The sequence below is a fragment of the Macaca mulatta genome, chromosome 19 (genome assembly GCF_049350105.2).
Source record: "Macaca mulatta isolate MMU2019108-1 chromosome 19, T2T-MMU8v2.0, whole genome shotgun sequence".
Lineage (NCBI taxonomy): Eukaryota > Metazoa > Chordata > Mammalia > Primates > Cercopithecidae > Macaca > Macaca mulatta.
The window spans coordinates 60,656,312-60,670,889 of record NC_133424.1 but is presented as its reverse complement, the minus strand read 5'-3'; the positions used below and the strand labels follow the sequence as shown (position 1 = coordinate 60,670,889).

The window sequence follows — 14,578 nt, the reverse complement described above, 5'->3', positions numbered from 1 at the left end:
TAGAAACCAAGATTTCGAAATACTGTTTTTGAATACAAGGGAGCCAAGGAGAAGTGTTGACTTCCAGGGCTGGGGCAGGAATATACAAGATAAAATTGGAACAAACTGTGACACCAGAACATAAAGAAAAGAGGCTGGGGCATGTTGAGTGAACACAGAAGACAAATGTGCATGACCTCAACCTAATCATGAGAAAATGTCAGAGAAATCCAAATGGATAAACATTCTGTAAAATAATTGACCATGCTCAGCAAAAGTGTTACAATCACAAAAGACAAGGAAAAAATAAGAAACTCACAGACTGGAGGAATCTAAGGACAGATAACAACTAAGTGCAATGTGAGATCCTCGATTAGATCTTGGAGAACAGAGGATGTTAAGAGAAATGTTGACAAAATTCAAATAAGGTCTGCACATTAGGTAATGGTACGATATGCTAACACCAATTTCCTGGTTGGATAATTGTATTATATATACTATTACATATACAATTATATTACAATTACATATATAATTTTACATTATATGTAATACAATAAATGTATATGTGCAATTACTTATCTATAATACAATAAATGTATATGTGCAATTATCTATAATACAATAAATATATTTACGATACAATATATAATAAAATAAATGTATATATACAATTATATATATAACAATTATATATAATACAATTATATATATAGCTAATACCAGGATAAGCTGGTTGAGAATTTACGTCAATCTTTGCTATGTTTGCATGTTTAAAATTATTTTAACATAAAAAAATTATATGGGTTGTGTAGTTGTTTTGTAAAGTTTAACTCTAGGCACCATAGTTTCTATTTTAATGGGTGCATTTTCTTCTTTCATGCAATTGGGATAGTCTGTTATATTAAGAAGCTATTCATTTTTGTATATTAAGATTCTTCTGACCATGTGCAGTTGCTCACGCCTGTAATCCCAACAGTGGCTGGATCTCAGCTCACTGCAAGCTCCGCCTCCTGGGTTTACGCCATTCTCCTGCCTCAGCCTCCTGAGTAGCGGGGACTACAGGCGCCCGCCACCTCGCCCAGCTAGTTTTTTTGTATTTTTTAGTAGAGACGGGGTTTCAGTGTGTTAGCCAGGATGGTCTCGAACTCCTGACCTCGTGATCTCCGCCCGTCTTGGCCTCCCAAAGTGCTGGGATTACAGGCTTGAGCCACTGCGCCTGGCCCATACTATTCCTGCTTTTTAAAATGAACTATTTGTATCCAAGGAATGCCGCATAATTTTAATAAATCAACTTGTGTTTAACACTCAGGATCATACAGCCCTTCACTGTCTCACCATCCTCTCTCTGCAATATTGTTTCAAGCATCTTTAAACACACAAGTAGGTTTACAATTTCCAGTTGCAGGGAACTAGTGGGGGCACCTCTTAATCACCCACAAGTTGATCTTATCCATAGATCAAGTCTTAATACCATCTTGGAACAAAGCCCTACAATTGTGTTTGTGCAATTACAGTGTGTCCAGCATAGTGTGACCTCAGACTCTGTGCTGTTTATTTAAGATGCTGAAGAAAAATATGTGACCGGATCAGTTTCCATACTGAGTTGAGCTCTTCACAACTACTATTAGAGATTTAGAAATCAAAACATGAATTCTAGGCACATACATCAGGCTCTTGCTGCTGGAGTCACAATGCACCTAATTATGTCAGTAGAGAAAGCTAGAGAGGGTATATTTGTATATTATATCACCACATATAACAAACCATAATTCTATCTCTGCTACTGAGCAATGCAAAACCAACTCCAATTAGCACCATATTAAGACTAACAGTAAAGCTGCTCAATGAAAATCACAATTTCTTTTTTTTTTTTTTTTTTTTTTGAGACAGAGTCTCGCTCAGTCGCCCAGGCTGGAGTGCAGTGGCCCGATCTCGGCTCACTGCAAACTCCGCCTCCCGGGTTCACGCCATTCTCCTGCCTCGGCCTCCCAAGTAGTGGGACTACAGGCGCCCGCCACTGCACCCGGCTAATTTTTTGCATTTTTAGTAGAGACGGGGTTTCACCATGTTAACCAGGATGGTCTCCATCTCCTAACCTCGTGATCCGCCCGCCTCGGCCTCCCAAAGTGCTGGGATTACAGGCGTGAGCCACTGCGTCCGGCTGAAATTCACAATTTCTTATGTGGTAGTTTTTATTCTTTGTTTGCATCTCACTATTGTTCTATAGTCATGTCATTTTGAAGTTCTTCACAACTTCTTTAAAAAGAAAGTGAAACAATTGAATTAATTATTCAAAGTTCATTTTGGTTGAAATTGGTTGAAATATTTTGGTTTGTTTTTATTCTGAGGGAACTGGCCATTTAATATTGGAGAGTTTTAAGTTCTTAGAAGGTGGTTGTGTTTACCTACTAGAATTTTCTTGGTAGCTGTAATCACCTAATGAAAATTCAGAGAAATAATTTGTTTTTGTTTTTGGAGACAGAGTCTCAGTCTGTCACCCAGGCTGGAGTGCAGTGGTGTGATCTTGGCTCACTACAACCTCTTCCTCCTGGGTTCAAGCAATTCTCCTGTCTCAGCCTCCCGAGTTGCTGGGATTACAGGCATGCACCACCACACCCGGCTAATTTTTGTGTTTTTAGGAGAGATGGGGTTTCACCACGTTGGCCAGGCTGTTCTGGAACTCCTGGCCTCACGTAATCCACCTACCTCAGCCTCCCAAAGTGCTGGGATTACAGGCATGAGCCACCGCACCATATCACGCTATTTTAATATAGTCAATACAATCAAATAGTCAAAAAGTTAAGATGGATTATTTATGGGTGTTTGGATTTGGGGTGATTTGTAATTCACCAATTTTCTGTTATCCAAAGTGTCTACAATGCTATTAATATGTATTTTTACTATTATATAAAACTTAATCTGCAAAAATCACAATAAGATATCACTTTACACGTACCAGAATGGCCATTTTTAAAAGGTCAATAATAACAATTATAGGTGAGGATATGGAGAAGCTGGCACCCTCCTACACTGCTGCTGGGAATGGAAATTGGTGCTTAGGAAACATTGGCTCAGTGCCAATTAAGGTTAAACATAGCGTTACCATATGACCCAGCAGCTCCACTCCTAATTATGTACCCAAGGGAAGGAAATAATCCGGCCGGGCGCGGTGGCTCACGCCTGTAATCCCAGCACTTTGGGAGGCCGAGACGGGCGGATCACGAGGTCAGGAGATCGAGACCATCCTGGCTAACACGGTGAAACCCCGTCTCTACTAAAAAGAAGTACAAAAAACTAGCCGGGCGAGGTGGCGGCGCCTGTAGTCCCAGCTACTCGGGAGGCTGAGGCGGGAGAATGGCGTAAACCCGGGAGGCGGAGCTTGCAGTGAGCTGAGATCCGGCCACTGCACTCCAGCCCGGGCGACACAGCGAGACTCCGTCTCAAAAAAAAAAAAAAAAAAAAAAAAGAGAAGGAAATAATCTGTCCACATGGAAATTTGGACCTGAATATTCACGGCAGTATTTTTCGTAAGAGCCCCAAAGTGGAACTCACTCAAATGTCTATCGTCTGCTGAATGGATAGAGAATATGTGGTGTCTCCATACAGTGGAATATTATTCAGCAAAGGAGGTTCTGTTATGTGGTATAACACGGATGGACCTTGAAAACATTATGGGAAGTGAAAGAATCCATCACAAAGGACAATATATTGTTTGATGCCCGTCTTAGTCGCTTTCGGCTTCTTTAACAAAAGTATCACAGACCACGTGGCTTAAACAACAGGATTTATTTCTCACAGTTCTAGAGCCTGGGAAGTCCAAGATCAAGGCACTGGTACATTCAGTGACTGGAGAGGACCTGCTTCCTCGTTCATAGACAGCTGACTTCTTGCTCTGCTCTCCCATGGTAGAAAGAGGGAGGGAGGTCTCTGGGGTCTCTTTTCTAAGGGCATTGAGACCATTCATGAGGATTCCACCCTCATGACCTCATCACCTCCCGAAGGCCCCATCTCCTCGTATCCTCACATTTGGAGTTAGGATTTCAACACAGGAACTTGAGGGTGGACACATACATTCAGTCCATAACAACTCCTATTAAATCAAATGTCCAGAATGAGTAAACCTGTGGAGACAGAAGGTGGATTCGTGGGTGCCTGTGGCTGGGTGTGCGTGCATGTGGGGAATGGGGAGTGCCGCTTAGTGAGTTTCTTTTTGAGGTGATGACGCTGTCCTAAAACTGATTGTGGTGATGGTTGTACAACTTTGTAACTATGCTATATACAACACTGAATTGTATAGTTTATTGTGTGGTTTGTGAATTGTGTGGTTGGTGAACTATATATTCTCAAGCCTGTAATCCCAGCACTTTGGGAGGCCGAGATGGGCGGATCACGAGGTCAGGAGATCGAGACCATCCTGGCTAACACGGTGAAACCCCGTCTCTACTAAAAATACAAAAAACTAGCCGGGCGAGGTGGCGGGCGCCTGTAGTCCCAGCTACTCGGGAGGCTGAGGCAGGAGAATGGCGTACCCAGGAGGCGGAACTTGCAGTGAGCTGAGATCCGGCCACTGCACTCCAGCCTGGGTGACAGAGAGAGACTCCGTCTCAAAAAAAAAAAACTATATATCCATAAATCCATTATTTTAAAAATCTAATCTTTAAAAAATGTCACAGCAGAACCGGTGAAGGTAATGGGTCAGACAACGGTTCCTAAACCCAAGTATTTTAAAGAAATCTAGGTGACAATTTAGGCAAGAGAAACCATTAGAGTTGTACGAGAGAGAATGGAAGGCAAGGAAAATAATCACACTTTTGCCTCTGTCAGGTTGGAATCTCTAAAAGTTACTATTCTACATGGCTTAACTTGCAGATGCAGGGCTACATCAAAAATAAAAGAATCTGAAAAATCCATACTCCCACTTCATTAGGCAAAAAAAAAAAAAAAAAAAAAAGAAGTTTCTATTTTGCAGCTCTCCTGTTTCGGCCTCTGTTCTAAGCACCTACCGCTGCTAGGAGCAATTCCACTGATGCATCTCTTTTGAATGAGCAATAAGTGCTTTTGTCAACCTTTTAGAGACACGGAAGCTAAGATTTATCTGACGGTTCTTCCCATGTACCTAAATACAACCTCTTTTAATTTTTTCAGGGTGAAAAAGATACAGTAAAGAGATAAATACAACATTTGACAGATGGACAAAAAGGAGTGTCATGAAGAGAGTAGCAGCAGTGATGAAGAGCTGTGGAGACGGTGAGTGACTTTGCGCTCTGTGCGGGTTCCTGATGGCTGATTCTTCTGCATCTCGTTATAGTTCATGAGATACAGGGCACCATGGATGTTTTCTGGAAGAAAGGTTCTGCTCACATTTTATTCACTCATTCATCTCTGTATGAATGAAGGGGAAAACCCCAGGGGCACCCAGATGTACTTTTTTTGTTTTGTTTTTTGAAACGGAGTCTCCCTCTGTCACCCTGGAGTGCAGTAGCACAGTCTCAACTCATGACAACCTCCGCATCTCCAGTTGAAGCGATTCCCCTGCTTCATCCTCCCCAGTAGCTGGGACTACGGGTGTGCACTACCACGCCCATCTAATTTTTGTATTTTTAGTAGAGACAGGGTTTTACTATGTTGGCTGGGATGGTCTTGATCTCTTGACCTCTTGATCTGCCCGCCTCGGCCTCCCAAAGTGCTGGGATTACAGGCGTGAGCCACCACGCCTGGCCCAGGTGTACTTTTTAGACCTTCTCTCTCCTTCCCTGATTTTCACCATGCTACTTCATACCTGAGCAAAAGCAAGTCTAGGGCTGTTCTTCCAGCTCTTTCCTTGATGCATGGACCTATGGCCTTGACCATGCTCTTGACAATCCCACAGCATGGCACCAGATCAGAGCAGAACCATGCAGCCTGACTTACTAAGCCCTCCCGCTGTGCATTTCAGTGGCTCCTTATCAGGACGCGGCTTATCTCTCATTTGTAGAAAACGAATGCACTGTTTTACATGGTCTTGGAACTCAAAACAAATTAATCTGACCAAATATTTCCGTGTATGCAATTCAGACACTGCTGTAGAATGAATGTTTGTGTTCCTCCAATATTCGTATGTTGAAATCCTAACTTCCAATGTGATGTTATTAGGAGATGGGGTCTTTGAGAGGTGTCAGGTGATAAAGGTAGAGCCCTCATGAATGGAATTAGTTCCCTCATGAATGGAATTAGTTCCCTCATGAAGGAGACCCTGGCGAGCTCCTTTCTTTCCCCATGCTTGGACAGAACAAGAAGTCTGCCCTCTATGAATCAGGAGCAGACACCGAGTCTACCAGCACTTTGATCCTGGACGTTCCAGCATCCAGAGCTGTGACAAATACATTTATATTGTTCACAAACTTCTCAGTCCATGCTTTTTAAAAAGAGCAGCCTTGGCCGGGCATGGTGGCTCATGCCTGTAATCCCAGCACTTTGGGAGGCAGAGACGGGCAGATCTCCTGAGGTCAGGAGTTCGAGACCAACCTGGCCAACGTGGTGAAACCCTGTCTCTACTAAAAATACAAAAATTAACCAGGCCGGTGGCAGGCACTTGTAATCCCAGCTACTCAGGAGGCTGAGGCACGAGAATCGCTTGAACCTGGTGGTAGTGCACCAAGATTGTGCTATTGCACTCCAGCCTAGGCGACAAGAGCGAAATTCCATCAAAAAAAAAAAAGGTCTGAAATGATTGAGACAGATGCTCTGGCATGCATAAAAGACCATGGACTAGGATGAATTGTTTGCTTTGGGAACCCAGTGCTTCCTACCTCTTGTGCTAAGTAATTTTAGCCTTCTATGATTAATCACCACAAGGATTTGTGATGAGAGTACTGTATCCTTATTTTACAAGTTAGAAAGCTGATACTCGGAGAGGTTAAGCAACAATTTTGACAGGTCTGTCACTGCTGAGTGATGTCTGTGAAAGGCACTGAATGCAGATTTCTCTGGTGTCCATCATCCTTGACACGCTCGCCCTAAATAAAGAGATCCTACCTTCAAATAAGCTCAGTCCATCCAGGGTTGTGCAAACAACTTCATCAGGTTAACATTCCCTCCTGTTTAGGACCAACGAAGGATAGAAGAGTAGGGCCCTTCTTAGGCTCCTATAGTTTACAAAAACACTGTATCCTTTCAGAAGCCAGTAGTGAGCATCGCCAAGTGTGACAGACTGTGATGAACATCAGGGATTGAGAATCAAAGGAGGCATGCCTCCTGAGATAAGATCAATGTCTACTGTGTGGAAACAGAGTAGATGCAGTTAATTCAGTAAAAATGTGGAGGAATGGCATTTTATTATAGGATGGGCATCAAAGAAGGTGTCTGTTAAGGATGGGCATCCTCTAAGACATTTCTAAGGATGGGCGTCTCTAGGGATGGCATCTGTAAAGCATCTCTAAGGATGCCAGGTCTAAGTATGGACATCTCTAAGGGTGGCATCTCTAAGGATGGCATCTCTAAGGATGGCATCTCTATGAATGGGCATCTCTAAGGATGGATGTCTCTAAGGATGGCATCTCTAAGGACTGGGCTACTTTCACTACATCACAGTGAGGAAATTGTCCAACCATCGAGTTCCTCTGACATACTCACATGCCAACTCCATTTGTGTTTTCCCTGGAACCATGGATCCAGTATCAGTGTAGATGCATCAAACACACAAGGCTAAGGCTACACAAAAAACTGCAAGAAATGAAAACTGTAATTTTTTTCTCAGGCTGAAGCCAGAGTGGGAAATTATTTGTAAGGGACATATATTTGTTGGGGAAAAATTAAAGATTTGACATCTTGCTCCTCTGGTTCATGTACATTCATAAGAAGCAAAGACGTGTAGGTTATTTGCATAAAAATTAGTATATATGTTATTTTTCTTCTTTGTTCTCATACGTTTTTATTTCAACAGTTTCTATCTCATAAGAAGTAGGAAAAAAAAGGGCTGGGCCCAGTGGCTCACAACTGCAATCCCAGCACTTTGGGAGGTGGAGGCAGGTGGATCACCTGAGGTCAGGAGTTTGAGACCAGCCTGAACAACATGGTGAAATCCCATCTCTACTGAAAATACAAAAATTAGCCGGGCATAGTGGCCTACACCTGTAATCCCAGCTTCTCAGGAGGCTGAGGCAGGAGAATCCCTTGAACCCGGGAGGTGGAGGTTGCAGTGAGCTGAGGTCGTGCAACTACACTCCAGCCTGGGAGACAGAGTGAGATGCCGTCTCAAAATAATAATAACAATAATAATAATAATAAAGTTGGGGAAAAAAGAGCAGAGTTTCCATGTAGCCTTCACCTAGCTTCCCCTAACGATAATACTTTTTTTTTTTTTTCTTTTTTTTTGAGACAAAGTCTCACTCTGTTGCCCAGGCTGGAGTGCAGTGGCATGATCTCCGCTCACTGCAACCTCCACCTGCCGGGTTCAAGGGATTCTTGTGCCTCAGTCTCCCAAGTAACTGGGATTACAGGTGCCTGCCACCACACCCAGCTAATTTTCATAGTTTTAGTAGACATGGGGTTTCACCGTGTTGGCCAGGCTGGTCTCAAACTCCTGATCTTGGGTGATCCACCTGCCTCAGCCTCCAAAAGTTTTTGGATTACAGGCGTGAGCCACTGCGCCTGGCTGATAATACTTCCTATAACAATAGTGATATGGTTTGGATGTTTGTCCCTTCCAAATCTCATGCTGAAATGTGATTCCCAGTGTCGGAGGGAGGGCCTGGAGGGAGGTGATCGGATCATGGGGGCATATCCCTCATGAATGGTTTAGCACCATCCCCTTGGTGATAAGTGGCTTGTTACTCTGAGTTCATGCAAGATCTGGTTGTTTAAAAGTGCGTGGTCGCAGTGGCTCAAGCCTGTAATCCGAGCACTTTGGGAGGCCGAGACGGGCGGATCTCGAGGTCAGGAGATCGAGACCATCCTGGCTAACACGGTGAAACCCCGTCTCTACTAAAAAATACAAAAAACTAGCCAGGCACAGTGGTGGGCGCCTGTAGTCCCAGCTACTCCGGAGGCTGAGGCAGGAGAATGGTGTAAACCTGGGAGGCGGAGCTTGCAGTGAGCTGAGATCCAGCCACTGCACTCCAGCCTGGGTGACAGAGCAGGACTCCATCTCAAAAAGAAAAAAAAAAAGTGTGTGGCACCTCCCGCCTCACTCTCTTGCTCCTGCTGACATCATATGACAGGCCTGTTCCCACGTCACCTTCCACCATAAGTTAAACCTCCCCAAGGCCTCCCAGAAACCAGGCAGAAGCTGGTCCCATGCTTGTACATCCTTCAGCACCATGAGCCAATTAAACCTCTTTACTTTGTAAATTACCTGGTCTCAGATATTCCTTTATAGCAATGCAAGAACGACCCAGTATTTTTAGGCCAGGTGTGGTGGCTCACGCCTGTAATCCCAGCACTTTGGGAGGCTGAGGCGGGCAGATTACCTGAGGTCAGGAGTTTGAGACCAACCTGACCAACATGGAGAAACTCTGACTCTACTAAAAGTACAAAATTAGCCGGGCATGGTGGTGCATACGTGTTAATTCCAGCTACTTGGGAGGCTGAGGCAAGAGAATCACTTGAACCCGGGAGGCAGAGCTTGCAGTGAGCCGAGATCATGGCACTGCACTCCAGCCTGGGCAACGGAGCGAGATTTAAATTTTAAATCTTTTATTATTGTTATTATTATTTTATTAATATTTTAAAAATTGAGATGGAGATTTAAAATTTAAATCTATAAATTTAAAAAATAATCATAATAAAAATAGAATAAAACCAATGCCAAATACCCCAAAGCAGGACCCTCTGGTCAACTGGACTGCAGCAGACGTTCTAAAGTCAATGCTGTCCAATAGAGTTCTCACCCAGGACGGCAATGTTCCCTCTCTGTGCTGTCCAGTGTGGAAGCCACTGGCCACATGTGGCTTTTTTTTTTTTTTTAAAGATACATACTTTAATTAGAATTGCTGAAAAAATATTCAGGATTTTTGCTTTCGTTGTTGATGTCTTTAACAGGCTTTATGTTCCAGCTGAAAGCTGGTTTTGCATTGCAATCAAATGTTCTTTTTTTTTTTTTAGACAAAAGTTGCCTTTAGTAATAATTCCTCAATTATTTTCTTTCTTTTTTTGCTTCCTTTTTTTTTTTTTTATCAATGACTTTTTTCTACAGTTTGGTTTTGAACTTACTTCAGAATTTCTCAACAATTGCTTTCACGGATATTCAGCTGATGGAGGTGTTCACTGTTGTAACCTTTTGTGGAGAGGGATTTGGGAATATCTATCAAACAGTAATGCTCAGGCTGAGTGCAGTTGTAATCCCAGTGCTTTGGGAGGCCATGGTGGAAGGATTTCTTGGGGCTGGGAGTTGAAGACCAGCCTGAGACCTCATCTCTGTTCCCTGGGGTCCTCTCCAAAGCAGATTTTGTTGCCAGACATCCCACGCCTATGTCCATTCCCCAGAAAAATTCTTTTAGTTTCACATGTCTGGGGAGGCCTCACCATCATGGCAGAAATCAAAGGAGGAGCAAACGCATGTCTTACATGGTGGTGGGCAAGAGCCACGTGTGGCTTTTGAGCACTTGAAATATGGCTACTTCAAATGAGGAACTGATTTTCACATTTAACAATTTAAAACTAAGATGTAAATAGGCCTGTGTGGCTAGTGGCTGTCATATTGGCCAGTGAATATCTTGACCTAAAGGACACTCCATCACTTCTAACCTGATGAACCATTGACTGACCCTGTAGAACATGGAGCCCATGTTGGCTAATATTGGAATCACCTGTGAGGCTTTGACAGCACTGATGCTGCGGTCCCACCTCCAGACTTCTGATTCAATTGGTGTGGGCTGTGACCTGGGTATTGGGTTGTTTTTAAAGCTTCCCAGGTTGGAAGTACCTTGGAATATAAATGCATGCATTTCATGCATTGGTTCATTACTGCTTCAGTCTTTGATTCCAACATCATATGATACCAATTGGAGCGATTTAAGCCAGAGAAGCTGGCTGTGTGCACGTTGAACATGGGCACAGTCCAAAGAGAAGAGATGTCAGGACACATTTGGCTCAAGGCAGCACGTTAGCTCCATTATTTATAAATCTGTATAAAAATATCTTTATTCAAAATGTCTTCTATTTTTTGGTAGTCTAGGCCCATCCTATGTAAGAGAACTTTCTGTGATGATGGGAGTGTTCTGTTTTCTGCTACACAGTGTTACAGCCATGAGTGACATGTAGGTGTTGAGTACTTGAAATGTGCATAGTGCAACTGAGAAACTCAAGTTTACCTAAGTGTAATTCATACAAATTTAAATACCACATCCGGGTAGCGGCTACTCTACTGGACGGTGCAGCTCCAGTTTTTAATAACGTCGTCTTCATCTTCATCAACTCATTCTTGATATTTTTCATCTTTTTGTGAAATGAGGATCCCAACCTCCAGTGTATCAGAAGACCAGGAATCTTCAGAAGAACAAGTTTCAGGTAATGGGCTAATAGGGAGAGGAGTGAAGGGCGTGTGGATTGATGGAAATGTTCTGTGGTTTTATGTGGAGAAGACAATTTAGAGTCTTTTGCGCAGTGAAGAGATCAGGAGTGATTTTCCTTACCTCGGCCACAGTGCACTGTGCAGTTTAAATGGGGACATGTAAGCCTCTCACCGCTGGGGCACGGAAATGCTCAGGGGAACCAGGGGATGGTCCTGGTGGCTGGGGACAGCAGCAGGGACTAGGAAGGATGCACGCTGTTTCACCTTGCAGAAAAGCTCGATCCTTTTCTGACCTGGACTTGCCTCACCAGCAGATGTCATCTGCTACTTGGGGCCAGTAGAAACGTAGGTGCATTGATTCCAGTCCTCAGCAAACGGTGCCTCCCACCAAAGCTGTCCAGCCTGGCTTCCCAGAAAGCCCTGTGGAATTTGGGGTATACTTTTAGTCATGAGCAAAACTCCATATTCTGGTCACTCTGTTCTCTTTCAATATCTGTATCCCAACAGCACCTGTGCAATTCAGCCTCCAGGAGTCCTTCAGGCCATGCCTCTTCCAACCCTTTACCTCTTATGTGTCTAGTATCTTTTTTTCAGGAGCTGTTTACTCAGAAATGCATCAGATGATTTCCTCTATTTATGCTGAACTCCATTTTATGTTCAAACAAGATTATAAATATGATCAGTTTCTGGGGCCTGAAGGAAATGTGGATGTTGAGTTGATCAATAAGAGTGCAAACAAATACAGGTAAGAATGGAAGATGCTGATTTGAAAACAGCTCTGATATAAACGAAGTGTATTGGCTCTGTCCCTTATGATAGCTAAAATTTAATCAATAATGTTTATTTCATACACTGTGAAATTGGTATTTTAATTTCGATATATATATAGAGTGCAGAGAAATTGGGGCCCAGAGAGGTTAATGAACTCCCCAGCGTTTTCTAATGTAGTGAAAGTCGCAGATGGGTCCTGAACTTGCCTCACTTCAAATCCCACCTCCCTCTGCACATCGCTGCTTAAATCCAGTTCCTGGGGTTCTCCCGTCATGACATCACTCTGGCTCCTTTCAGCCTTCGGTTCCCCACTGCTGGCTGGTATCTGTGGTCGGCCACCGGCCTCGGCTTCGTGGTAAGGGATGCGGTCACGGTGACGATTGGGTTTGGTTCCTGGAGTCAGCACCTGGCCCTGGACCTGCAGCACCATGAACAGTGGCTGGCGGCCGGCCCCTTGTTTGCCGTCACTGCAGAGCCAGAGGAGGCTGTGGCCGAAATCCACCTCCCCCACTTCATCTCCCTCCAAGGTAATGCGGGGTGAGCAGAGGCTGTGGGGGCTGCCGGGGCGCGTGCTGTCTCACTGCTGTTGCGGTTCTCCTGCGGCAGGTGAGGTGGACGTCTCCTGGTTCCTCGTGGCCCATTTTAAGGATGAAGGGATGGTCCTGCAGCGTCCATCCCGGGTGGAGCCTTTCTATGCTGTCCTGGACAACCCCAGCTTCTCCCTGATGGGCATCCTGCTGCGGATCGCCAGGGGGACGCGTCTCTCCATCCCCATCACCTCCAACACGTTGCTCTATTTTCACCCCCATCCCGAAGACATTAAGTTCCACTTGTACCTTGTCCCCAGCGACGCCTTGCTGACGAAGGTAAGCTGAGCGATTTAGGAGACCAGAGAAGATGACAATGATATTTCCAGGTTATCCCCTCGGCCCCTCCAGTGGAACAGAAAGGGCAAGGCACAGTTTTCATGGAGAGAACATGGATCAGTCTCCCCGAGGGTCACCTATAGGTGCTGAATATTGAGCCACATGCAACAATCCCCATAGAAATTCAGGACTACTGAGACAGGGTCTTGCTCTGTCACCCAAGCTGGAATGCAGTGGTATGATCTCGCTACAACCTCCGCCTCCTGGGTTTAAGCGATTCTCCTGCCTCAGCCTTCCGAGTAGCTGGGATTACAGGCAAACGCCGCAATGCCTGGCTAACTTTTTGTATTTTTAGTAGAGACGGGTTTCACTATGTTGGCCAGGCTGGTCTTGAACTCCAGACCTTTAGTGACCCTCCTGCCTCAGCCTCTCAAGTGCTGAATATACAGGCATGAGTCACCGTGCCCGGCCTCTATCACCAAATTTTAGACGGATAATATCTGAATGACAGTCTCACACTTGCTCACATCTCTAGGGTAACTCCTTCCTTTCGGTGGCATCTCCCTCTAGCGCATTTACAAAAGGCTGATGGTCCCACACCCTCTCTTAGGTTAGGGATGGAGCGGATGTTCTGCTTTCTGCAACTCCATAGCTGCTGTGTTTCCGAATAAAATGCGGCTTCTGTGCCTCCAGCCTTGGTGCGAAGATTATGCCAGGAAGATTTCATTAAACTTTACCGTCCTGGCGCCTACCATCTTTGCATCCCAAGCACAAGAGGCGAGAGCATGCCTGGCTGTATTTAAGGTGGTTACTGTGGGTAATTTAAATACAGCAGAAAATTGGCTGAGGCGATGGCTCTCGCCTGTAATCCCAGCACTTCGGGAGGCTGAGGGGGGCAGATCACCTGAGGTCAGGAACTGGAGACCACCCTGGCCAACATGGTGAAACCCCGTGTCTACTAAAAATACAAAAATTAGTCGGGCGTGGTGGCGTCTGTGGTTGGCAGGGTTTTTTTTAAAGCGGTTTGAAAATAGAACTCCATTCTCTCCTGGGTTAGTACGGTTCCTGCTGAGATGTCTACTGTTAATCGCATGGAGTTTCCTTTCTAGGTGACTAGATGCTTTTCTCTTGCTGAGTTTTGGATATTTCCCTTCACTTGGCCTTAGACAGTCTGATGACCATATCTTATGGTGAAGTTCATGTTGCAGGGTATTTTGCTGGTGATCACTGGGCCTCCTTTATCCAGATCTTTAAATATCTTGCTAGACTAGGAAAATTTTTGTCAGTTATTTTCTTTTTTTTCTTTTTTTTTTTTTTTTTGAGACAGAGTTTTGCTCTTTTTGCCCAGGCTGGAGTACAATGGCGCGATCTCGGCTCACCACAACCTCCGCCTCCCGGGTTCAAGTGATTCTCCTGCCTCAGCCTCCCGAGTAGCTGGGATTACAGGAATGTGCCACCACCCCGGCTAATT

General features: G+C 44.5%; 2 protein-coding genes across 14 annotated transcripts in view; one reads left to right on the top strand and one right to left on the bottom strand.

Annotated features, from left to right (window-relative positions):
• Positions 1-14,578, bottom strand: part of LOC718594 (caspase recruitment domain-containing protein 8) — a 90,460-nt gene that overhangs the window by 54,089 nt on the left and 21,793 nt on the right. The window lies entirely within an intron of this gene.
• The window catches only part of CARD8 (caspase recruitment domain family member 8), a 45,508-nt gene that overhangs the window by 10,918 nt on the left and 20,012 nt on the right, over positions 1-14,578 (top strand). For 6 of the 11 annotated variants that reach the window (XM_077980691.1, XM_077980689.1, XM_077980690.1 and 3 more), the window contains exons 2-6: positions 5,128-5,229; positions 11,411-11,466; positions 12,065-12,215; positions 12,539-12,768; positions 12,848-13,107. In XM_077980691.1, coding sequence (XP_077836817.1) covers positions 5,171-5,229; positions 11,411-11,466; positions 12,065-12,215; positions 12,539-12,768; positions 12,848-13,107 — 756 coding nt within the window. In that variant the 5' untranslated portion in view covers positions 5,128-5,170. Of the gene's footprint in view, positions 1-5,127; positions 5,230-11,195; positions 11,467-12,064; positions 12,216-12,538; positions 12,769-12,847; positions 13,108-14,578 lie in introns of all 11 variants that reach the window. The other 5 variants (XM_077980688.1, XM_077980687.1, XM_077980684.1 and 2 more) reach the window with 2 other exon arrangements.